At 49.8% G+C, this 26325-nt stretch overlaps 1 protein-coding gene across 1 annotated transcript in view; it reads left to right on the top strand.

Annotated features, from left to right (window-relative positions):
* LOC139231823 (protein FAM13A-like) overlaps positions 1–26325 on the top strand; it is a 143830-nt gene that overhangs the window by 55916 nt on the left and 61589 nt on the right. Inside the window, exons 3-4 of the mRNA XM_070862535.1 lie at positions 646–817; positions 17074–17221. Coding sequence (XP_070718636.1) covers positions 646–817; positions 17074–17221 — 320 coding nt within the window. The remainder of the gene's footprint in view (positions 1–645; positions 818–17073; positions 17222–26325) is intronic.

Genomic DNA, 26325 nt, shown 5'->3' with positions numbered 1-26325 from the left:
TTGGCAACAGAAGGCACGGCCACCAATGGTTGAGTGATTATAATCAGGGATGCTCAAGGGGGCAGAATTAGAGGAGTGCAGACATCTCGGGGGGTAATGGGGCTGGAGGAGATTACCGAGATAGGGAGGGATGAGGCCACGGAGGGATTTGTAAACATGGATGAGAATTTTGAAATCGAGGAGTTGCTTAACCGGGAGCCAATGTAGGTCGGCGAGCACAGGGGTGATGGGTGAGCGGGACTTGGTGCGAGTTAGGACACGGGCAACCATCAGGGCAATATTAATAAGAACATAAGAATTAGGAGCAGGAGTGGGCCATATGGTGCCTCGAGCCTGCTCCACCATTCATGGCTAATCTTTTCCCTCAACACTTTCTCGCCCGATCCCGATAATCCCTTGATTCCCCTAGAGTCCAAAAATCTATCGGTCTCAGTCTTGAATATACTCAACGACTGAGCCTCCACAGCCCTCTGAGGTAGAGAATTCCACAGATTCACCACCCTCCGAGTGAGGACATTTCTCCTCATCTCAGTCCTAAATCGCTTTGCATTGCACGGAGAGGCCAGGAAAACGGCAGCAGTGATGTATCTATATGTTTTTTTTTGCTCGAGCTTAAACAGTATGTTTTTTTCATTTTCATTCCAGACCACAGCGGGAGTCTAGAAGAGCTGCAATGGCTTCTAAATCAACTTCCAGATGTTAACTACTGCCTGCTGAGGTTTCTGTGCCAGTTTCTGATACAGGTCTCTGCAGACCACAGGATCAATCGAATGACCATTTACAACCTGGCCACAGTATTTGGCCCCAATGTGTTCCAGTAAGTCTGGTGGAAAGTTGCTCTGTTGATATCCAACGATTTGTGTTTTTAATGTGAATTGGCTCGCTGACAGAATAGGTAGACGGTCAAAACGCAGCTTGTGGTAAATTGTAAGAACGGCAGGGGTTAATTTTCACCTTCACCGCCTGGGCGGTAACCTTAATAAGCCCGCATAATTTTTAATTCCCTTGATTGCAAAGGCACGAAATTTCAAAATCGGGCCCGTGCTACAAGGGGCAGGGCAGCCTGTTGCCCTGGGTTACCGCCCAGGAGCCCTGGTTGAATGTTCTTCCCATCTTGTGTAGTTAACAATATTTATGTTATAGAAATGAGACGCGAGACACATACAGCAGAAAAATGAGCAAACTGCAAGCCATTATTTTTTCTCTTATATTGTTGCACATAAAGTCATACAGGACAGAAGGAGGCCATTCGGCCCATCGTTCCTGTGCTGGCTCTTTGAAAGAGATGCCACTTAGTCCTATTCCGGCTCCCCCCCCCCTCTTCAAAAAGAACATAAGAATTAGGAGCAAGAGTCGGCCATTCGGCCCCTCGAGCCTGCTCCGCCATTTAATAAGATCATGGCCGATCTTCCACCTAAACTCCACTTTCCCGCCCGATCCCCATATCCCTCAATTCCCCTCGAGTCCAAAAATCTACCTCCGCCTTGAATATGCTCAAAGTCTCAGCATCCACAGCCCTTTGGGGTAGAGAATTCCAAAGATTCACAACCCTCACAATCCCCATTTTCCCCTCTCTTTCCCCATATCCCTGCAATTTATTTTCCTTTTTAAGTATATATCCAGTTCCCTTTTGAAAGTTACGATTGAATCTGCTTCCACCACCCTTTCAGGCAGCGCATTCCAGATCGTAACAACTCGCTGCGTAAAAAAAAAAAACAATGTCTCCTTATCTCATGATGCTCTGCCAATTATTCTAAATCTGTCTCCTCTGGTTACCAGCCCTCCTGCCAGTGGAAACAGCTTGTACTCTATCAAAACGCTCATAGTACTGAACACCTCTATTAAATCGTACCATAACCTTCAACTCACATTTGTAAATGAGATGAGGATCCACTTCGGGGCTTGGTTTTAGAACAAACCCGGCTTAAGTTGATGGCGTCGAAAATGCCTGAGCGTTTTACTGAGTGCTGTCGGTGTTCATCGAGAGGCCATCGGGGCCATCGGAAGCAGTGGTTTTAGAATAGCTTATGTTGAAAATAGTAATAATTGTGTTAGATTGTCTCGGCAATTGAGAAACACCTCACACCTAGCACCCATTGTTTGGAAAGTCCTTGGGCTTGATTTTCGGTGTTCTCTGTTTCGGGGCAAAAACGGAGGTGATGCGTGAAAATTACCGCCCAATTAGCGTTCCCGATTAATCGCCTAACTTTCGGCACTTGGGGTCTACGCCGAGCGCAAAGGTGTGCGTTGCACTATTTTCAGGGCACAAAACCGGGATCTCCGCCATCTTTAGCGCGGGGCCGGGAGCGCTGCGAGAGAGGCCTTGTGAGGGGAAAAAACATTCAAAAAAACATTACCAACACCCTTACCTAACGATTCGCTGCAAAAAAATTAAAACCTTCACTTACCTTATTTTCAGTTTTTCCAACTTGCCGCTGCTGACAGGGCTGGACCACCGTCTTTTCCCTGGCGGTGTTCGGGGCCCGGCGTACGGGTCGAGTGAGTCTCTAAACTCGGGCGCTAACGCAATCCGAGTCGTTCTCCCCCGGCGCAGCACCGCCGCAAAAAAACCGAGCCGACGATCACGACCGGGGATGGTCAAAACGCGGCGGAAAACCGGTCGCAAACCCCTCAAAACTTCCAGCCCCTTGTTTCCCTGAACAGCGAGAGATACCATGTGCACAAACACACACACTTTCAAAAGGGAAGTGGATATATACTTGAAAAGGAAACATTTTCAGGGGTACGAGGAAAGATCAGCGGAGCAGGACTAATCGGATAGCTCTTTCAAAGAGCCGGCATCAGCACGATGGGCCGAATAGCCTCCTCCTGTGTTGTATGATGCTCTGTGAAGATCAGTTGTGCTAACGGAAATAGGTGAAGCTGATTATAACTGTTGCTCACTGTGTGTTCACTTGCTGTAACATCTAGCAGCTTAACGATTTGTACTAAGCCTTGTCTTGCCAAGTGATTTCTCCGTCTGCCTTCCTGTGTGCGAGAGACACGAGAATTCAGTTGTGGTCACAAGTGGGTAGCACGTTTGGGTTACACTATTGTACTAGTAGATGTAGGGCAGTGTGAGTCAACTCCTGCAAAATTAAGCCATTGGGACCGCTTAAGGGAGTGACATACCCCGGGCCCCACAAAGGCTGACCCAAAATTTGTAACAGGGGGCTTTCAAAGAGCCTTAAGCCCAGTCGAATGAATGTCAAGTTAGCCAACTGTGTTGAAATAAAAACAGAAAATGCTGGAAATCTCAGCAGCTCAGGCAGCCTCTGTGGAGAGAGAAACAGAGTTAATGTTTCGGGTCTGTGACCCTTTGTCAGAACTGGAAAAGTTTGAGATGTAACAGATTCTTAGGGAAGTGCAGGGAAAGGGGAGGGGAGGAAAGAATAAATGGGAAGGTCTGTGATAGGGTGGAAGGTAGGAGATATTAGAGAGACAAAAGGGATGATGGGCAAAAATGAGATGGTAATGGCACAAGTTAGGAAACAAAAGATGAGTCTAGATGGGGTATGAATGGTGGAATCAACACCAACTGCCATGGGAAAGAGAGAAAGAAAGGGAGGGGAATTGTAGAAAAAAGGGAGGAAAGGGGGAAAAAAATGGTTTGGAAGTCAGAATCAAAAGGTGGTGATAAATGAACCTCTCCGGAAGCCAATGATTGATGGAATTCTGCAGGCATCTGTCCTGGCGTTCCCTACTGCGTATGTTATTCGTAAACATATGGGAACATTCACTTTTTTATAATATTATAAACTTTGTCGATGACGCCAATCCGTGGAGGAGGCCAAGAAACTAGTGTTGAAGTGTTCCCAAGCATCTGGGCACAATCAGCATCCGGGCTCAGGAATGGCAAATAGATTTTAATGGGAATATATTGAAAATACTGCTTTTGGAATCGGAAGCACAAAAGTTGTATGCAATGGATGGGCGAGACCATTAGCCGAAGGTGGCATACCAGGGCAATTGGATCTGATTGCCAACTGTAATGTATTTGCTTCATGGGCTTGTTGCTTAAGAAGTCATAGCAACACATTGCTATTTAGAACTAGTTGGTTTATTAGCAAAAGGTTTAACAATCACACTACACATTACCAGTTCATCCCCAGGCTCACAACCACCTGCCTTATCGTGGATCCCCCGAACCCAACTGGCTGGGGTTTTATTGAGTCTTGTGAACATCACATCACGTGACTGGGTAAGCCACTCCCAACTCAACAGCTCTACAAACCTGTGAGCATCCTCACAGGTGCATACACTTCACCAACCATTCGTTGAATGTATTCAGTTCACGTAAACTAGTTATCAAGGCTAATCATAGGTTGGAATGTGCAACTGCAGGGCATTTGATTACAAGTTGAGGGTGTAATCATGTATAGCTCATTGGTAAAGCCACGTTTGAAATATTGTCCGGAATTTTGTGTACGGGGGCAGTGAGCGGGGTGGGTCGCGACCCCGTTGCCGCTTCCATCCAGCTGCAGAGAATGACTTTGCGTCACTGGGGCCTTATGAGCCCGCCTAGTGCGTTACCCGGCCCTATTCAATGGTGCAGGTCTGATGACATCACCCATGACACGGTTCAGCCAGTTGATTGAAGGTTCATCTTGGAGTGGGCAGTCAACGCACTGGAGCTTTTGATTGTTCCAACCACTTGGAAGCACGATGGCACAGCAGAGGGTTACACCAAGTTTCTCCAATCACTCCCTCCATATGATTGTGGAGGTTGTAATGTATGCAGCAGTGAATATGCTCAAGGCTTGTAGAGCTGTTGCATTGTGAGTGGCTTAGCCAGTCACGTGATGTTCACAAGACTCAATAAAACCCCAGTCAGTTGGGTCTAGGTCATCCACGATGAGGTATGCAGTTGTGAGCCTAGTGGATGAACTGGTAATGTGTAGTGTGATTGTTAAACTTTTGCTAATAAACCAATTAGTTCTTAATAGCAATGCGTTGCTTTGAATTCTTAATCAAAGAACCCATGAAGCAAATACATTACGGAAGGAGTCAGAGCATGCAGGAAGGTCCTCTTCCCTTCCAACAGCCGGAAGAGACCTCCCCAGGAGACAAAAAGAGCTTGGCTCAAAATTGCAGAGGAGGTCAACAGCAGGGATGTGTTCAGGAGGGCCTGACGGCAGTGCCTGAAATGGTTCAATGATCTCGTTAGATCAGGAAAGGTAAGTACAAAGCCACACTCAACTTCATCCTGCTGTGCCTCTCATCACATCCCCATCACTCTGTTGTGTCCTTAGATGCTCTAACAATGACTCCACGAGGCAGTGTGTTGTACTTGAACTGTAGTGACCTTAGTCCTTTATTAGTTAACTCCAGAGTGAGTATCACACCTGGTGGCCTGCCTTTTATACTAGGTCAGGCACACCTGTACAGGTAAACTACAAGTCTCCCACTGCTGTGCGCTCTGGTGGCACACCTTGATATAGTACCAGCAGTGGCCATGTAAGATACATGGCACCTTCCCTACCCTACTCCTGCACATCCTTACTCACACCAATTGATCTTGCACATCCATCCATCCTTCTCTCTCTACATTATCACATCCCCATCTTACTAGCCACCCGTCACACTCACCCTCATCCTAATGAAACCATACCAACTGACAACACACAAGGAGGCCACTTGGCATTGGCTCCACACTCCATCACAGTCTCCCTCTAAAGATCTAACCCATCCATTCCTTTCACTCTCACTCAACCTTTTCTTTCCCTCATTGCAGGAAAAGAGAGCCCACAATAAGAGGGAGAGAACTGGAGATCTTACGTCATTATTTCATCAACATCATCACAGGCAGTCCATCGGAATCGAGGAAGACTTGCTTCCACTCTAAGAATGAGTTCTTAGGTGACTGAACAGTCCAATACGAGAACCACAGCCTCTGTCACAGGTGGAACAGATAGTCGTTGAGGGAAGGGGTGGGTGGGACTGGTTTGCTGCACGCTCTTTCCGCTGCCTGCGCTTGATTTCTGCATGCTCTCGGCGACGAGACTCGAGGTGCTCAGCGCCCTCCCGGATGCATTTCCTCCATTTCGGGCGGTCTTTGGCCAGGGACTCCCAGGTATTGGTGGGGATGTTGCACTTTATCAGGGAGGCTTTGTAACTTTTCCGCTGCCCACCTGAGGATCGCTTGCCGTGAAGGAGTTCCGAGTAGAGCGCTTGCTTTGGGAGTCTCATGTCAGGCATGCGGACAATGTGGCCTGCCCTGCGGAGCTGATCGAGTGTGGTCAGTGCTTCAATGCTGGGGATGTTAGCCTGATCGTGGACGCTAACGTTGGTGCGTCTGTCCTCCCAGGGGATTTGCAGGATCTTGCGGAGACATCGTGTTAGAAGTACCTGGATTCACCGAGCAGCTGGAGGTGGGAGACGGCAAAAGGGGGACATCTCAGCAACCTAGTGACAGAATTACATATCAAACAGCCCCATGGCATACAGCAGTCACTCATATGGAGACTGTTGTCATCAGCCACTGAATGGTCATCATGTGCATAATGGTATCTGTATTCATTATTCATATGACATATCTTCTAACTCATCTCTTTACTCAACCACAGGTCCATCAAGAGGCCCCCCCCCCCCACCCCCACCACACTGTCCAGGAGGAAGAAGAAGATGACTCCTCAGAGGAGCCTCCAGCCTCTGTGGGTGCACCGTCACCAGACATAAGCGCACCCAGCACCAGCGCAGATACACACACCTCAGTGGGTCCCACGTGAGATAGAGTAGCGTTGTCACCTGGTGTCTCACAGATCACGTGAGCAAGAGCAGATGGTGGAGACAGGGACAGCTGTGGAGACTCCTCGCCTGGAGGGCGCAGGACGCTCCCAGCTCTGCTCAGCTGCATGAGGCGAGTCCATCTCCAACGCGAGCAGCACCATGTCCCAGGCGATGGTGACTGTAGGCTATTCCATGCCTGCAGCAGCTAATGTGCCACTCACAGGAGCACATGCTATCTATGGAGAATAGATGACAGAGGCTCATAGACCTCCCCTCTAGAAGGGATGTCGCATACACATGCGTCCTCATGGCCCCACTGTTGTGCAGCAATGTGTCCTCCAGCTCCTTGCGAGCAGGGAAGTACAGGTGGCCCATGAGAGGGATGATGGTGAGAGAGGACATGGTAGTAGGGGCTCCTCTCAAAGTGCTCACACTTCTCCTCCATTGCCTTCCCCTCAGTCAGAGCCCCAGATGCCTCCTCAGACAGCGATGGCCGAGTCTGCCCCTGCACAGTTGCAAGAGGAGCAGATTTTGCCGGGGCCGTCGCAGGCTCCAAAACCCAGAGGACGTCCGCCAGAACTGTCTAATGAGTCGCAGCAGGGAACTGAGCAGGCTGCCTCTACCTCTGCTGAAGACACAGAGATAGCACCTCGTAGAAGCACGGGTAAGGGAAAGATGACACACAAGTAGACTCACAAGGGTAGCCACTCGGGTGTTTTATTCAATGTTAATGTCACATTTCCATTAATGTGATCTCAACCATAAAAAAATCTTTATTTTCACCAGTGTCCGGTCTTGGGAGACATTTCTGTGCACCTTTGGAAGTGGCTTTGTGAGTTGCAGCGAACGGTGAGACATAATGGTACCTCCACCAATGGTGAATGGAGTGGTCATTGTGGGGATGGTTTATGCTGTTGCTGTGGGGTGGTGCCAACCTGGCGCACGCAGCATGTGACAGACATATAGGTGAACAGCATAAAATGAAGTCCATCTGGCCATGATGAGGCCATCCCTGGCCTCCCAGGCAGCAATGTAGTCGGGTGCTGCTGCCCTCTGTCCTGTGCAGCATCAGGTGGTTGCGGCCAAGGTTGGTGGTGGTGTTGTTGGTGCTGCTGGTGTTGGGGCTGATTGTGGTCAGATTCTGAGGACCAAGGTGAGACAGTATAAACGGCACCCATGCTGATGGAATAGATGGCAGGTCAAGCAGAGTTCACAGAAGCAATCTGTGGTGAGAGAGGTTCTTCTAATGACCTGACACTGGATGAAGACTTTGCTGGAAACACTTGCAGCCTGAAGAAAATTAAATCTCTGCTGGCCATGTAGCCAGCAACAGCTTCTGCCTGAGCAAAGTGATCGGCTGTGGGGTGGGAGCTTTTACCGTACATTTTGATGCTGTCAAGCAATCAGCTGGAGCAATGGCCACTCAACTCCCTCCTCAGATTGACAGACATGGTTCCCGAGCTGCGTGAATCCTGTGGCCACGCAGAGAAATTTGATATGTCGGGGGTGTGGGGGGGAGGAGTTGCGGGGAAAGGCTCTTATGTGTCTGACAACAAGCTTGGGTCAACCGCCTCTGCTGTTCGTGTCGCTGTTGCAGCGGCAGACACGTCTGAGGGTAAGGGGCGTGGGGGAAGGGATGACGGCGGGTTCCCAACCCGTACTGACTTTTTACAAACTTCCTACCCGACCCGCCTCCGATCACGCCTGCGCGGACCCCAGAAAAATCCTCCCGTTGTTGTAGCTTCAGGCACCTCCTTCTTCAAAAGGGGATTCATGAATTGGGAAAGATTTGAGGGGCAAGGATGGTTCTAGTACTTGAGGCCCGAAGAAGAGAGGTTCAGAAAAGCTGGACTTTGGAAGGATCAAAGGTATTGAGCATAATGAAAGGCATGGTAACGTAAATGTAAGCAGGCTATTCACGTTTAACTGTTATCAGGATAACCAGCGCACATTGTACAGAGTTAACAAGTGGGACATAAAAAGATTCACCACTTTCGGAGTAGTTTATACGGGGACTGAGGTAGATAAGTGTCTTGTTAAGAAGAGGATTAAAGGTTATAATGATAAGTACAGGAGCATTGATCAAATGCTGTACAGAACACAGTTGTTTTTGGCATGTTGAAACCATGAAGCAACATGGCCCTGAAATTCGGGAGTCGGCTCAGTGCCTCTCTCCCGCTGGATTCTGCCAGGTCTCTGAGGGGAGGGGGTCTGACTAACGACTGCGAGATACGAAAACGGGAAAAGCCCCTGCAGAACCTCAGCGCCCGAATTTTGTTAAAACCATTCACGGGATGTGGTCGTCGCGGGCCAGGCCAACAGTTATTGCCCGTCCCTAACTGCCCCTTGAGGAGATGGTGGTGAAGATACTCCCACAGTGCTGGTAGGGAGGGAGTTCGGGCATTTTGACCCAGCAACGATGAAGGAACGGCCGATATATTTCCCAAGTCAAGATGGTGTGCGAGTTGGAGGGGAAATTTCAGGTGTTTCCCTGCAAATGTGGAAATGACATTGAGGACAATCTAATTGTCTACCTCTTAACCTTAAGTCGATATCCTGGAATGTCACGTGATTACTTTAGCGAGGCAGAGACAAATTGTGCATTGAAACCTCTCCCTGTGCCAGACATTTCCCTCAGGACAGTAAATAAGGAGCCAGAGTCCATGACACAGCAACTGATACTTAATCAGCTGGAAGAGCAGATTAGATAAACTGCATGGTTTCCTCCCATACCATCTTTCTTATTTTGTAACTGGTGGTATAAAGTGTTTTCAATAGTTAGGAATAAAGAGCAAAGTTTTACTTCACAGAATATTACAACATTACTGTATAGTGGTTCACAAGCCACTGATATAACCTTCCTCTATCAACAACACTGCAAGGGTTCTGACCCACTGTGACGGAGGTCAGATCAGGGAAATATGGCTTTAATGCAAAAGGAAACAGAAAACTGTTTAGAGAGCATCTTTCATGTCCACTGGACTTTCCAAAGTGCTTTACAGCCAACGATGCACTTTTTCTGAAGTGTAGTCACTGTTGTGATGTAGGAAACGCGGCAGCCAATTTACGCACAGCAAGCTCCCACAAACATCAATGTGATGATGACCAGATAATCTGTTTTAGTGGTGTTGGTTGAGGGATAAATATTGGCCCAGGACACCAGGGGCAACTCCTCTGCTCTTCTTCAAAATAGTGCCATGGGATCTTTTACATTCACCTGAGAGAGCAGACAGGGCCTCGGTTTAATGTCTCATCTGAAAGACAGCACCTCAGACAGTGCAGCGCTCCATCAGCACTGCACTGGAGTGTCAACCTAGATTTTTTGTGGTCAAACCCCTGGAGTGGGACTTGAACCCACAACCTTCTGACTCAGCTACCCATTGAGCCATAGCTGACAAGGCTAATGGAGGTCTTTAAAATTATAAGAGAGGGTAGACGTAGAGAAGCTGTTGCCACTTATGGGGGAATCCAAAACTAGGGGGCATAAATATAAGATAATCACGAATAAATCCAATAGGAAATTCAGGAGAAACATCTTCATCCAAAGAGTGGTAGGAATGTGGAACAGGCGGCCACAAGTGGTTGAGGTGAATAACGTAGATGGAATCTAGATAACAACACGAGGGAGAAAGGAATAGAAGAATGCGCTGATGGGGTTAGACGAAGAGGGTGAGAGGAGGCTGGTGTAGAACATACATGCTGGCACAGACCAGTTGGGCCAAATGGCCTTATTTCTGTGCTGTACGCTATGTAATTCTAGGTAATTACTGTACTTCATTGAAGTCTGAAAAATCAACACTTGTAATTTAAATTGTTTGAATAGAGGGATTGAACCAATTTTATTACTTAATCTCATATGTGAGCACCTATTAGTGAGGTGTTCTGTAACGATCTTCAAATTCCTAACTATTACACTGAAACCAATCATGCTGAGAGAAACTCATGAATAAGTCTGAAATCTCAGTCTCTGGTGATGCCTTCTAAATCGGAAACATGCCAAGGAGATTGTGCAAAGCTTCAAAAATGCTTACGGCAATTATTTTCCAATTGCTTTTGGCTCATTCTTGCACTCTGAGTCAGAAGGTCGTGGGGTTCAGTTCCCACTCCAGGAACGTGAGCATAGAATCTAGACTGACACAGCAGTGCAGTGCTGAGGGAGCGCTGCACTGTCACAGGTGCTGGGGCCGAAATTGCCCGTTACCTTAAGGCCTGTTACCACCACAAATCGACGGCCACGGAGTGGAGTGGCCGCCGACTTTTCGTGGAATGGCCGCTGATGGACCAATTGCCCTCCCGAGGTTACCCAATGGTGCCCCTTACCGCTCCGCTGCTGCCGATCGGTGTTAAGCGTGCCATCACCGTGCGCACCGCCGATCTAACCCCCTGACGGCAACATTTCCCTCGGAAAATCTTCGGCCCGCCCGGCGGTGCCAAAACCTATTTTTTCCCGGGGGTCCAGTGAGGCTGTGGCCTTCGGCAGCGGCGGGGTGGCTGCCCTTAAAGGGGAGGGCGCACTGCCGCGGCCAGCATGTTTTTTTTTTTGTCAGCCGACTGCCAGGTCGGCCCGACAATTATGCCCCCCGGTTCAGCCGGGCCACCAATAGGCAGCCTGGCACCCCCTCTTGGGTGCCAGGCCGCTGGCCCAGCCAAAACCCCCCCCCCCCCCCCGGTGGCCCAAGTTTTAAAATCGCGGAGGCTCACCCCTTTAAGTGAAGGGAGAGCCGCGGTGACGCGGCGCATTGATGATGTCATCGCGGCGGTCACTCCGCACCGCCCCCAACTTCCGCCCCTCAGGCGCTGCCACCACCACATACCCGCTCCTCTCGTGTACTCACCGCCCCCCATTAAGAGCAACTTCCGGATCCGACGAGAAAAAAAAAAACAACAAAGGAGCAGAATTTCGCTCAAGAGGCAACCTCAACCACGGCTGCGGTAAAAAACCATTGAAACGGGGTGCGTGCGCCCCATTTCGGGCAGGGGTGGGGCAGTTTCTACCCCGCTGTCTTTAGGATGAGACGTTAAACCAAGGTCTCATCTGCCCTCTCAGGATGTCAAAGATCCCATGTCACTATTTGAAGAAGACCCAGCAAGTTATCCCCGGTGTCCTGGCCAATCTTTATCCATCACTGAAAACAGATTATTTGGTTTTGTATATCGTTGTTGTTTGTGGGAGCTTGCTGTGCGCAACTTGGATGCCGTGTTTCCCCCCATTACAACAGTGACTGCACTTCATTAGGTGTAATATGCTTCGGGACATCCTGAGGTCGTGAAAGGCGCTATATAAAAGCAAGTTCTTTCTTTTTCTATACAACGGACTTTTACACGGGATATACGGCACAGAAACAAACCATTCATCCCAACCACTCCATGCCGGCGTTCATGCTCCACTCGAGCCTCCTCCCGTCTTTCCTCATCTAAATCTATCAACATATCCCTCTATTCCCTTCTCCCTCATATGCTAGTCTAGCCTCTCCTTAAAGGCATCGAAACTATTTACTTCAACCACTCCCTGTGGCAGCGAGTTCCACATTCTCACCACTCTCTGGGTAAAGAAGTTTCTCCTGAATTCCCTATTGAATTTCTTGGTGACTATCTTATATTGATGGCCTCTAGTTAGGCTCTTCCCCTCAAGTGAAAACTCACTCTCTGTATCCACTCTTATGAAAACCTTTCATGATTTTTCAAGACGAATTTTCTTAATAAAAGGTCTATGTGTTACATTCGGCCCAACAGATCCATGCCAGTGTTTATGGTCCATGTACTATATGTGTCATAGTATTGCTGAAAACAGAATGGTTAAAATTCAAATAGATCCAGCGCCTACCAGTACCTTGGCACATAGCTCGTAGAGCCAATAGAAATTCTCGGAAAATAACTGCACAAGATCTAATATGATCGAAAGTATGTTTATACTGGAAGTTGCCAAAAGGCACCCATGATTGAAAGGATTGAGAAACAACCACAGAAAATGAGCATTAGCTTTCTGATTTACGCTCCAGCTCAGGGCTGTGTCACCTGCCTCATTACCATAAGAACATAAGAACATGGAACAGGAGTAGGCCATATGGCCCCTCGAGCCTGCTCCACCATTCAAATGATCATGGCTGATCTGATCATGGACTCAGCTCCACTTCCCTGCCCGCTCCCCATAACCCTTATCCCCTTATCATTTAAGAAACTGTCTATTCCTGTCTTAAATTTATTCAATGTCCCAGCTTCCACAGCTCTCTGAGGCAGCAAATTCCACAGATTTACAACCCTCTGAGAGAAGAAATTTTTCCTCATCTCTATTTTAAATGGGCGGCCCCTTATTCTAAGATCATGCCCTCTAGTTCTAATCTCCCCCAGCAGTGGAAACATCCTCTCTGCATCCACCTTGTCAAGCCCCCTCATACCCTTATACGTTTCAATAAGATCACCTCCAATGAGTAGAGGCCCAACCTACTCAACCTTTCCTCATAAGTCAACCCCCTCATTCCCAGAATCAACCTAGTGAACCTTCTTTGAACTGCGTCCATAGCAAGTATATCCTTTCGTAAATATGGAAACCAAAACTGTACGCAGTATTCCAGTTTAATAACTGCACCATTTACCCGCCCTCACCCGTAGTTGTGTGTCATTGACTCGGGTGCTGTCACAGAAAATAGTTCTGCGCACAAGCCCAAAATAAGTGACTATTTACGCCAACAGGATGCTCAGCCTGCGGGAAATAACTAACTCGGGGCCCTGTTTTACTTGTCAATTAGGTTGCTTACACATCACCGCTGATCTCTTTTTAAAGAATTTGTTCTCGAGATGCGGGTGACGCTGGCAAGGATGCACCTATTGCCCACGCCTAGCTGCCCTGATAATGTGATGGGCTTGCTCCGTGAACTGCTGCAGCTCTGGTGGCGATGGTGCTCCCATGATGAATTGACCCAGGCCAATAAGGGAACGGTGCTGTGTGTCCAAGGCAGGATCGAGGGGACCTTGTACAAGTGAACAGTACTGTTCTACTCCACCCCAGAGAGCTGCGGAGGCTGGGTCACTGAATATATTTAAGCTGGAGATAAACAGATTTTTGAGCGATAAGGGAGTGAAGGGTTATGGGGAGCGGGTAGGGAAGTGGAGTTGAGGCCAAGATCAGATCAGCCATGATCTTATTGAATGGCGGAGCAGGCTTGAGGGGCTAAATGGCCTACTCCCGTTCCTATTTCTTATGTTCTTACGTTCTTATGTTCTGTCATGCTGTGTCGGTTAAATCGCTGCATATTGTACTCTTCTTGGGGCTTCTAATATGGGACGGAACTGGTACCGCATGCATATTTAGTCTAGTCATTGAGATCCAGTGCCATGTAAAATACCAGAACTGTCTCAGTGAGTCCTCCTGTACAAAACTGTTATCGAGATAAGCGTGCTACTGGAGAAATACCACCAACGATATCTCCGCAAGATCCTGCAAATCCCCAGGGAGGACAGACACACCAACGTTAGTGTTCTCGACCGGGCCAACATCCCCAGCATCGAAGCACTGACCACACTCGACCAGCTCCATTGGGCGGGCCACATTGTTCGCATGCCCGACACAAGACTCCCAAAGCAAGCGCTCTACTCAGAATTCATACATGGCAAGCGAGCCCCAGGTGGGCAGAGGAAACGTTACAGGGACACCCTCAAAGCCTCCCTGATAAAGTGCAACATCCCCACTGACACCTGGGAGTCCCTGGCCAAAGACCGCCCTAAGTTGAGGAAGAGCATCCGGGAGGGCGCTGAGCACCTCGAGTCTCGTCGCCGAGAGCATGCAGAAACCAAGCGCAGGCAGCGGAAGGAGCATGCGGCAAACCAGTCCCACCCACCCTTTCCTTCAACCACTGTCTGTCCCACCTGTGACAGAGACTGTAATTCTCGTATTGGACTGTACAGTCACCTGAGAACTCACTTTTGGAGTGGAAGCCTTCCTCGATTCCGAGGGACTGCCTATGATGACTGCAACTATTCCTTTCCCGAAAGCACTGACACGTGCTGGTGTGCAGTTTGACAGGTGCCGTGAGCCTCGGAAACCTAACCCAGGTGGCCATTCCCCACGTGTGAGTCTTTGCATTATATCAGCTAGTTGGCCTCTCCTGTGCCGAGATCATTGACTCCGATTGGAGTATTGCCGTGCCGTTGCACCTGTGGTTCTCCACGGTTGATGTTTATGTTTACAAGTGTGCAACAGACAGGTCTTGTCTCCGGGTTGTCTATGTGAACAGGACGTTAGCCTGACTCGCAACCCTCCTCCTGACTTTAGTCCGGCTTCTACCTTTAGACCTGTCTGGCTTTGTTGGTCCGACTGGGAGCTAGACCCCTGCCAGCATAGCTCACAGGAGCGCACAAGCCTTCCCACCATGTCAAAGTACAGGCCCTCGGGAAGGCTTCGCATTATATGCATGCTCCTTGATCTGGGACCTCACTGCCATCCTGATTCTCTCATCTGGTTGGCAACCACTTCTTCTTAGGCCGTCCCCTGGAGTCGAGGATGACTTGTTTCCACACTAATATGAGTTTTAAGGTGACTGCTGAGACCGATGCGGGACCGACAGTCTTTGTCACAGGTGGGGCAGACGGTGGTTGGAGGGACGGATGAGTGGGGGGGGCTTCGGTTGCCGTATGCTCCTTCCGCTGTTTGTACTTGGCTTCCGCGTGCTCCCGACGAAGAGACTCAAAGTGTTCGATGCCTTCTCCTCCACTTTCAGCAGTCTTGGGCCGGGGATTCCCAGGAGTCGGTGGGGATGTTACAGTTTTTTCCAAGGAGGCTTTGAGAATGCCCTTGAAGTGTTTTCTCTGCCCTCCTGGGACTCGCCTGCCGTGACGGAGCTCGGAGTAGAGCGCTTGTTTCGGGAGTCTCGTATCGGGCATGCGGACAATGTGGCCCGTCCATCGGAGCTGATCGAGCGTGGTCAATGCCTCGATGCTGGGGAAAGTTGGCCTGAGAGAGAACACATCCACACACAAGCATTGTCCAGCTGAAGTCTCTAAATGGGGATGGGCTGGGGTCACCAGCTGGAGATTGGGACCCCTGGTTGATCTTTCTCTTCCTAGTCCAGCAGCACCGACAGTACTAGTAACAGCCCTATACCACTAAAGGCTCAGATCAGCCACCTCGGCAAAGATTGGGGTTGAACCTTCTTGACTTGAATATCTCAGCACTAGACTGGCTGGATCTTGTTTTGTTTATCAACAAATGTAAGGGTAAATATTCTGAGTCTTCACTTTGGAGCTGCACACAGGTCAATTCGATAGAGCCAATTCTGTGAGCAGCACTCCCATGTAGTGAGGCTTCTCGCTAGAGGCAAAGCATCACAAAATTCACCCTACAGTGAATCTGTGGTGGAAATGCAGTGCGGAAGAGTTTGTGGCTGAGGGAAGATATCTCTGTAAGGTGGGAGCTTTAACTGTACATTTGAAGCTGTCAACTCAACAGCTGATTCAATGGCCACTGACCTCCCGGCTCAGCCTCACAGAGGTGGTCCGCGACCAGCGTGGACCCTGTGGGCGAGCTGCCAAATGCAGAAGGTGAGTTGAAATTTATTCTCAATTGGCTGTAAACAAGCCACTGATGACTGGAATTGTGTTCCCCGCTGTGAACCCGCCGCTGTGTGTCGGGAGGTCTGTTCAGCGCTGACAGACCCCACATTGGGGAAAGGCACACGGCAACGGGTTCACGCCAGGGTGATAAACCCCACTTTCCCAGCCGACCCACCACCGATCGCACCCGCTGACCCCCATGCCCTCAGAATTCAACCCAGCGTGAAAAATGCAAATTGTTGCATTCCTTTAAAATGAATCTGTTGCATAGCTACAACTGCAGTAGCTCCATCAATCTGTACACAGCAGTACAAGCAGGAATGGCTAATCGGTGTTACACAGGATGAGTTCATGCGAACAGTTTATTCTGTTTTGTTTCTTTGGCGGATGGTCTTTTGCTGACAACAGTTGCCATGGCGATGGCAGGGTCGTGTGATCGAAACACATGATTTAAACTGAAGTGTTATTGTACCGTGATCGAACTGCAGTGAGAGGCGCATTCACTGCACTGCTAGCTTCCGTGAGGCAGCATACCTTGGCCAGAGGGAGATGCCCTTGCTGCAGTCGCTTCGGAAACATGACCATTCCGAAAAATGAACGATTCAATTAACTGTGTGTGCGTTGCTTCAAGTGTCGTACTATTGCACTGCATAATATTAATTCGGCCTGACATGCAATTGTGATGACGACGTGAGTCACAAGTTAGCAGGTCAGTTTGGAGATGTGTTGTGCAGATCACGGGAGATCCCTTTTATTACGTAAACTTTTTTTTTTTTCTTTTCCAATCCGTTTCCGCAGCGTTTCCCCCGGTTTTGAGGGCATAAAGGAACAAAATATCTCCAACAAGCTCATGGCCACGCTGCTGGAGAACTACGACCTCTTCTTCGAGAATGGAGACGAGATGGAAATTCCGCCTGACGTCCAAACCCGAGTGATAACTGTGCAAGTAAGCGCTGTTGGTTTTGGGAAGAGCACCCAGCAACGTTCCCGCCAATGCGTGCGGCCGCGCCGTAGTCTCAAAGGGCCCCGTGCAGGCCGCTCACCGGCTTTTCCGTTGTAAATACCCTGCACCGGCAGAAATACAGAGAGGCCGTGCATTCGTAGAAACAGGCCACGCGGAACAAAGCGCGGCCTACAGGCAACATTGGTGCCCAGATAAAAGACGGGTTTGATGCAAGGTTCTGTTGACAGAGTTAGATCAAGTATATTGGGAGGAGGCTCGTGTGGAGCAGAAACACCAGCACAGTTACAGTTGGGTCGAATGGCCTGTTTCTGCGCTGTATATTCTATGCAATTGAATCCAATAGAGTCCAATAGAAGGTTGATAGAAATGGCTCCTCGGCTCTCCACAAATACTAAGGGGGAGAAATTCGGCCGCACCTCATTTGGGGCGGTAACCCAGGCGGAGCGGTAATCTTAGCGCCCTGAAAAAGTTGGTGCCCTTCCTCCCAGAAATTCGTCTGAATCGGTCGAAGAGCTGAGAGGGGGCGCTAAATCAGCCGTTGCACACCCGAGCTGGGCGGGCGGTAACGAAAGTTTGGTCGCAAAATCTGGTGGACCCATTGCATTTGCGCGGAACTCCGAGTCAGACCCCGGCAACAGCCGAGTCTTAAAGGCACGGCCTAGTAATGCACCCAGTAAAGTTTTCAAAATCACTTGTTTTCAGGCTGTACTGTTATGTATGTCGGCCGCTGAAAACTGGGAGGCTCACGCCCCGTGCTGTGTGTAAACGTTGCACTGACTGTGACCTCCGAGGGAAGCGCTTCCTCATCCCTTTAAGGAGCCACCAGTTAATGACTCAACAAGCCTGCACTGACTGTTCTTCCAGACGTTGTTATTGGCGGGCGCTCAATGAGGCGACTGCACCGAATTTACCGACCGGGGCGCAAGTGTGGGCATTGCACCAGGACTGAAGTCAGGATCGCACTGATTGTCAGCAGCCAGGCGCGAGTGGTTTGCGCCCCCTGTGGGACTGTAATGATTTTTCGGTCGGGACGCTCCTGGTCGCTAAGCTCCAACGCTCCCATTAACGCTCCCTCTGGCCGCTCACTGAGGCACAAAAACAAATGATAGGGGTGCGGAATGGCATGGTGGGTGATGGCACTGCCCCTTAACCTCAGGACTGAAGTGAAGAAGCTCCCCATCTTGCTGACAGGTGGGATTTATCGTGGGTCGGAGCTCTGTTCCAGTTGAGTGTTTTGGCCACAGCCCAAAGCTGCCCTGAATTGGCACCGAACTGCCGGTTTGACCCGGTGAGGTCGACGGAGTTACTGTGGGAAACGAGGCCGCCTTAGCGCAACAGAAGGTGCTCTTCGGACAATGGATTTGTTGGGTGGCTGAATGGACTGCAGTTGTCCCGCGTCTAATGTGTGCACCTGCGAGTATGCTCACAGGTTTGTAGAGCTGCTGCATTGTGAATGGTTTAGCCAGTCACGTGATGTTACAAGACTCAATGAAACCCCGGCCAGTTGTGTCTCGGTCATCCATGATGAGGTATGCAGTTGTGAGCCTAGTGGATGAACTGGTAATGTGTAGTGTGATTGTTAAACCTTTGTTCATAAACCAACTAGTGCTTAATAGCAATGTGTTGCTATGAATTCTTAAGCAAAGAACCCATGAAGCAAATACATTACACCGAGAAGGTGCTGAGACTAGGGGGTCGAAGTTCGGTCCCGCCGTTTTTGACACCGGCTGAGTGCCGATTTTAACGCCAGGCGGTAGATGCAAAAATTCAGTTTTGCCGCCCAAAGCTGAGAGAGCAGCGCTAAAAGTGGCTCATCCTTGGGTGCCAACGGAACGGTATCTCAGGAGGCCGACCGAATTTCCTCACGGTAGGCTGCCGGCATGCGAGAGGAAAACATTTTTTTTTTAAGTTTCCGTCAATTTCCCTCACCCACACCCACACCTCCCCGATGTCCCACCAGCTTTCACAGGCTGTACGGACCCCTGCCGGTAAGGCCACCGTGTTCACCTCATTTCGGAGCAGCGGCGGCAAGGGGGCATTGCTCGCTCGATGATGTCACCACGTGGGTGGCGGCAGAGCGGGCAGCGGTACATCTTGGCACCGCCCCCACCGCCCAACTACATTTACTGTGAGCCGAGGAAGCCCGGTCGCCGCCGACGGTAAGGACTTAGCCGCCGGTTAGCCGCCCCTCTCCGACGGTTAAGGAGCGGTACTAGAACCCGAATTTCGACCCCAGGGTACCTGAAAGGAGAAAGGTTCGCCATCTCCCGGCACGGACATTCCTCACCTTGGTGAGCAAGAGAGTTTACCAGAAGAGAATTATAAATTGAGAGACAAATACAGGCGCAGGAGTGGATTAGCTTTGTGTGGAAACCAAATCGTGTAAACCAATGATTAGTCGTTTTCCTTGCCCGCGAAACTGAGCAGAGCTCGCTCAGCTCCGCTCCAACGTTGTGTCTTCACCCCAATGTCGCCTTGCTTAAAATTGTGTAGTATTTTGACCTCCTGCATCACCCGTCTCATGACCCCTTGCAGCGAGAGTTCCAAAATAGCGGGGCTATGTTATGGAACTGCATCCGCTACCACACCTGGAGTACTGTGCACAGTTTTGGTCTCCGTATCTAAGGAAGGACATACTTGCCTTCGAGGCGGTGCAACATAGGTTCACTCGATTGATTCCTGGGATGAGAGGGTTGTCCCATGAGGAGAGGTTGAGTAGATTGGGCCTATACTCTCTGGAGTTTAGAAGCATGAGAGGTGATCTCATTGAAACATATAATATTCTGAGTGGGATTGACAGGGTCGATGCTGAGAGGTTGTTTCCCCTGGTTGGAGAGTCCAGAACCAGGGGTGACAGTCTCAGGATAAGGGGTTGGCCATTTAAGACTGAGATGGGGAAGAATTTCTTCACTCTGAGGGTTGTGAATCTTTGAAATTCTCTGCCCCAAAAGGCTGTGAATGCTGAATCGTTGAGTATATTCAAGGCTGAGATAGACAGATTTTTGGAGTCTAGGGGAATCAAGGGATATGGGGACCGGGCATGAAAATGGAATTGAGGTCAAAGATCAGCCATGATCTTATTGAATGGAGGAGCAGGCTCAAGGGGCTGTATGGCCTACTCCTGCTCCTAATTCTTATGTTCTTATATTCATATCACTTGGCAAAGATCACTTATATTTAATCGTCATTAGTGGAGGAGACTTTCATTCAATTTACCTGGGCGAGCTTTGAATCCAGATCTCAAGCTGTCACTAAGTCACCTACTTCCCCCCCAAGTCTTTATTGGAAAAGGACACGGTCAGGAGAGTATGGTTAATGTATTAAACTGTGATAATAGACAAGGTTACTTGGCATTACCAGGTTACTTCCAGGAAGCAAAAGCCTGCGTCAATCTTTCAAGCCTTGTAATTAAGTTATGCTCCGCCAATTGCCACAGCCAGGGTCACCTGTCACTCATAAAATTCCAGAGTAGCGCATCAATCAGGAGCTCACTAATTAGGAGTCATTGTGACATGCGGACCAGTTACATCCGTGCATGGTAATGCTTATAAATAAGGCTTCGTAAGAGGGAGAGAAAGAACAAAAACTTTATAGGAGCAGGAGGAGGCCATTCAGCCTCTCGAACCCGTCCCGGCATTCAAATAGATCAAATACTGCGACTCCATTTACACACCATTGTTCCGTATCCCTCGATACCCGCGCCTAACAAAAACCGAGCGATCTCAGTGTTGAGAATTTCTGGCAGTCCCCTGCAACCAGCGCCTTGAAACCCCTTCAACAACAACAACTTGCATTTATATAGCGCCTTTAACGTAGTGAAACGTCCCAAGGCGTTTCACAGGAGTGTTATCGAACAAAATTTGACACCAAGCCACATTAGGAGAAATTAGGGCCGATCACCAAAAAGCTTGGTCAAAGAGGTAGGTTTTAAGTAGCTTCTTAAAGGAGGAAAGAGAGGTAGAGAGATGGAAAGGTTTAGGGAGGAAGTTCCAGAGCGGAGGGCCTAGGCAGCTGAAGGCACGGCCACCAATGGTGGAGCGATTAAAATCGGGGATGCTCACGAGGCCAAAACTGGAGGAGCATAGATATCTCGGGAGGTTATAGGGCTGGAGGAGATTGCAGAGATAGGGAGGGGCGAATCCATGGAGGGATGGAGGGATAAGGATAACGACAGCTCTGTCATTGGCTGTCCAGGCGGGTGATATGTTGATCGCTGGGTAATGCAGGAAGGACGTGGCACGTTTGCCTGAGTGAGGGATTTCAACGATTTCCTCTCCAATTTGCTGTAGGAGTACTAAGCTTCCTCACTGGACCCCTTGTTCACGACCCCTTTGACAAATCCAGGAGCAGATATGGGCTCAATTTTCCCAAAGCTTTTTGCTCTCTCTTTCTCTCTCTCTCGAACTGGGGACCAAGAATGGGATTGGACCGTGTGTGTGAACCGGGGACCGGGAATGGGACCGGACGGTGTGTGTGGGGACTGGGGACCGAGAATGGGACCGGACTGTGTGTGAGGACCGAGAATGGGACCGGACTGTGTGTGAGAACCGAGAATGGGACCGGACTGTGTGTGAGGACCGAGAATGGGACCGGACTGTGTGTGAGAACCGAGAATGGGACCGGACTGTGTGTGAGAACCGAGAATGGGACCAGACTGTGTGTGAGGACCGAGAATGGGACCGGACTGTGTGCGAGGACCGAGAATGGGACCGGGCTGTGTGTGAGAACCGAGAATGGGACCGGACTGTGTGTGAGGACCGAGAATGGGACCGGACTGTGTGTGAGGACCGAGAATGGGACCGGACTGTGTGTGAGGACCGAGAATGGGACCGGACTGTGTGTGAGAACCGAGAATGGGACCGGACTGTGTGTGAGAACCGAGAATGGGACCGGACTGTGTGTGAGGACCGAGAATGGGACCGGACTGTGTGTGAGGACCGAGAATGGGACCGGACTGTGTGTGAGGACCGAGAATGGGACCGGACTGTGTGTGAGGACCGAGAATGGGACCGGACTGTGTGTGAGGACCGAGAATGGGACCGGACTGTGTGTGAGGACCGAGAATGGGACCGGACTGTGTGTGAGGACCGAGAATGGGACCGGACTGTGTGTGAGGACCGAGAATGGGACCGGACTGTGTGTGAGGACCGAGAATGGGACCGGACTGTGTGTGAGGACCGAGAATGGGACCGGACTGTGTGTGAGGACCGAGAATGGGACCGGACTGTGTGTGAGGACCGAGAATGGGACCGGACTGTGTGTGAGGACCGAGAATGGGACCGGACTGTGTGTGAGGACTGAGAATGGGACTGGACTGTGTGTGAGGACCGAGAATGGGACCGGACTGTGTGTGAGGACCGAGAATGGGACCGGACTGTGTGTGAGGACCGAGAATGGGACCGGACTGTGTGTGAGGACTGAGAATGGGACTGGACTGTGTGTGGGGACCAAGAATGGGACCGGACTGTGTGTGAGGACCGAGAATGGGACCGGACTGTGTGTGAGGACCGAGAATGGGACCGGACTGTGTGTGAGGACCGAGAATGGGACCGGACTGTGTGTGAGGACCGAGAATGGGACCGGACTGTGTGTGAGGACCGAGAATGGGACCGGACTGTGTGTGGGGACCGAGAATGGGACCGGACTGTGTGTGAGGACCGAGAATGGGTCCGGAATGTGTGTGAGGACCAAGAATGGGACCGGACTGTGTGTGAGGACCGAGAATGGGACCGGACTGTGTGTGAGGACCGAGAATGGGACCGGACCGGGCATCTGCTGCGCCGATTTCCTTAACTCTAGGGGAGGTTTTTCAGGAAAGGCCACATACACTGGCCTAATCAGAACTGGAGTAACTCTCAGCTGGCCAAACTTCCCTAAATGGCGAGAAGTGGCTGGTTATGCCCCCTTTGGCTAAAAAAAAAACTGACTTAAATAAATCATAACTGAGTTACACTGGTGCAAATTGATTGGAGAAACTATGGTTTTTCAACTTAGGCCAAAAAGAGAGGCCTGCTCCAAAAAACAGCGCAAATCACTGGGGAAAATTGAGCCCATAGTGAGGCGCACAGAGCAGCCAGAGTCTTAGTGCAGCGAATAGCCTGTAAAAAAAAAAGAAAGACTTGCATTTATATAGCGCCTTTCATAACCTCAGGATGGCTCAAAGCACCATAAAGCCAATGAAGTACTTTTGAAGTGTAGTCACTGGGGGTCTCGATTAAACGCCTCATCGAAATGACAGCTCTCCGACAGTGCAGCACTCCCTCAGTCCTTTTGGGGGACGAAAATTGCCCCTTTCCTTAAGGCCTATTACTCCCACAAATCAGCGGCCACTGATAGCTCAATTGACCTGCGGTGCCCCGATCCCCCCCCCCCCCCCCACCCCTCCGCTGCTGCCGATCCGTGTTAAGTGCGTCATCACCGTGCGCACCGCCAATCTACCACCCCCCCACCGCTCGGCGGTGCCAAAACAAGCTTTTCTCCAGTGGTCCAGTGAGGCTGTGGCCTTCTGCAGCGGCGGTGGAGCTTTCCTTAAAGGGGAGGGTGCACTGCCGCTGCCGCCATTTTTTTTTTGTCAGCCGACTGCCATGTCGGGCCGACAATTATACCCCCAGGTTTGGCCGGGCCGCCAACGGGCAGTCTGGCACCTCCTGTTGCGTGCCAGGCCGCTGGCCCGGCCAAAACCCTCTCTGGTGGTACAGTGGGCCGAAGTTTTATAATGGCGGAGGCTCTCCCCTGTAAGTCAAGGGGAGAGCCGTGGTGACGCGGCGCCATGATGGCGTCATCGCGGCGGTGGCTCCACACCGCCCCCAACTTCCGCCCCTCAGGTGTTGCCACCACTGCGTACCCCCCTCTCGCGTACTCACCGCCCCCATTAAGAGCGACTTCTGAATCTGAATTAAAAAAAACAACAAAGAGCAGAATTTTACTCAAGAGGCGATCTCAACCACAGTCGCGATAAAAACCATAGAAACGGGTTGGGAGCGCGCCATTTTGGGCGTGGGGCAATTTCTACCCCTTGATCTCCTTACCTAAGAAAGGATACACTTACCTTATATGGAGTGCAAAGAAAGTTCACCAGTCTGTTTCCTGGGATGGAGGCATTATCCTATGAGGAGAGATTGAGTATACTAGGCCTATGTTCTCGAGAGTTTTGAAGAATGAGAGGTGATCCCATTGAAACATCCAAAATTCTTACAGGGCTTTGACAGGGTCGATGCTTCCCCCTGACTGGGGAGTCTAGAACCAGGGGTCACAGTCTCAGAATAAGAGGTCAGAGTTTAGAACTGAGATGAGGAGAATGTTCTTCACTCAGAGGGCGGTGAATCTTTGGAATTCTCTAACTCCAGAGGGTTGTGGAGGCTCAGTCGTTGAGTATATTCAAATCAGAGATTGATAGATTTTTGGATATTAGGGAACCAAGGGATTGTGGGGATAGTGCAGGCAAGTGGAGTTGATGTAGAAGATTAGCCATGGTCTTATTGAATGGCAGAGCAGGCTCGAAGGGCCGAATGGCCTATTCCTGCTCCTATTTTATATGCTCCTCCTACATTGAGGTCTCAGCCTAGATTTTATACTTAAGTCTCTGGAGTGCAACTTGAACCAAGGACCTCCTGCCTCAGAGGCAAGAGTGCTAGCACTGAGCCATGGCCGACAACTTGTGTTTGTCCACTCCTTACCCCGAATGTATATTCTGCATGTTTTAGCGCCCGTTAAATAAAAGGATCAGCCAGTTAGTCTACTATTCGCCCTTCGGGAGTAAATATTTTGAGTGCTTTTTGTTATTTTTCTTCCTTCTGAAAATCACTGCTTTGAGCTATGATGACACGATTTATTCCTTCACAAGTTTAAAGGGGGTAGATTTTAAGGAGCGACAAAGGAGGAGAGAGAAGTGGAGAGGCGGAGAGATTTAGGGAGGGAATTCCGGAGCTTGGGGCCCAAGCAGCTGAAGGTTCGAAGGAAATGGTGGATCTGCAAGAGGGCAGAATTGGAGGAGCGCAGGGATCTGGGAGGGCTGTAGGACTGGAGGGAGTTACAGTGATAGGGAGTGGGGCGAGGCCATGGAAGGATTTGAACACAAGGATGAGAACTTTTTTCTGAGCTTACAGAGGGTGGTAGTGGGGAGGCCGGCCAGGAGAACATTGGAATAATCAAATCTGGTGAATGGAAATGTGGTGAAATAAAAAATAGGTATAAAAGTTATTTAACCTACAAGGCTACAGACCAAGAGCTGTAAAATGGGATTAGGCTGGATAGCTCTTTGTCGGCCGGCGCGGACACGATGGGCCGAAATGGCCTCCTTCCGTGCTGTAAATTTCTATGATTCTATGATAATAATGACATCTGGAGTGACTTACCTCAGCGAAAATTCCCTCCGATTCAGACAAACTGTGATACAGAAAGTTCCAGCACACAGTTGACTTTAACCTGGATATTTACTGAGGGTGGGTGAAGTAACGAAGTAACCCGATAGTGAGAGTATCATGGGATCGTTCAGAGGCGTCTCCCAGTAAAGTTGATTTATAGATGGCCTCTATTCTCCTGGAAAGAGAAGGCTGAGGAGTGAACTAATAAATATCTTTAATGTTATGAAGGAGTTTGATAGAGTAGACGCAGAAAAAATGTTTCTGCCCATGGGGGAATCCATAACTAAGGATCATAAACAATAATCCGTCCAATTTCATTTTGGCCGCGCGACCCCGTTAATGGACTGCGTGGCCCATTCAAAATTCCACACATGTGCGGTATTTCCCTTTAAACGCCTGGGAGGCCGCTCAACTTAAAGAGAACATTGGTCATAAATATGACAGTCATAAATCCAATATACAATTCTAGAGAAACGTCTTTACCCAGTGTAATGTACGCACCTGTGGGTATGCTCATAGCTTTGTGGAGCTGATGCATTTCTTCGGCCTGGAGGAGTCCGTGTTCCATGAGTATGTTGATTATTTGAAGGAGCTGCTCCTCAAATTCTGGTTGCACTTCAGTCCCACACTCATGATCTTTGGGCACCCAGTACGGAGGGGAGCGGGCAGGTTGGAAGGCCTCTTTGTAGGACTGCTCCTGGGCCTGGCCAAGGGGGCCGTTAA

The sequence above is a fragment of the Pristiophorus japonicus genome, chromosome 2 (assembly GCF_044704955.1).
Source record: "Pristiophorus japonicus isolate sPriJap1 chromosome 2, sPriJap1.hap1, whole genome shotgun sequence".
Classification (NCBI taxonomy): Eukaryota; Metazoa; Chordata; class Chondrichthyes; family Pristiophoridae; genus Pristiophorus; species Pristiophorus japonicus.
This window is presented reverse-complemented; position numbering and strand designations above follow the sequence as displayed.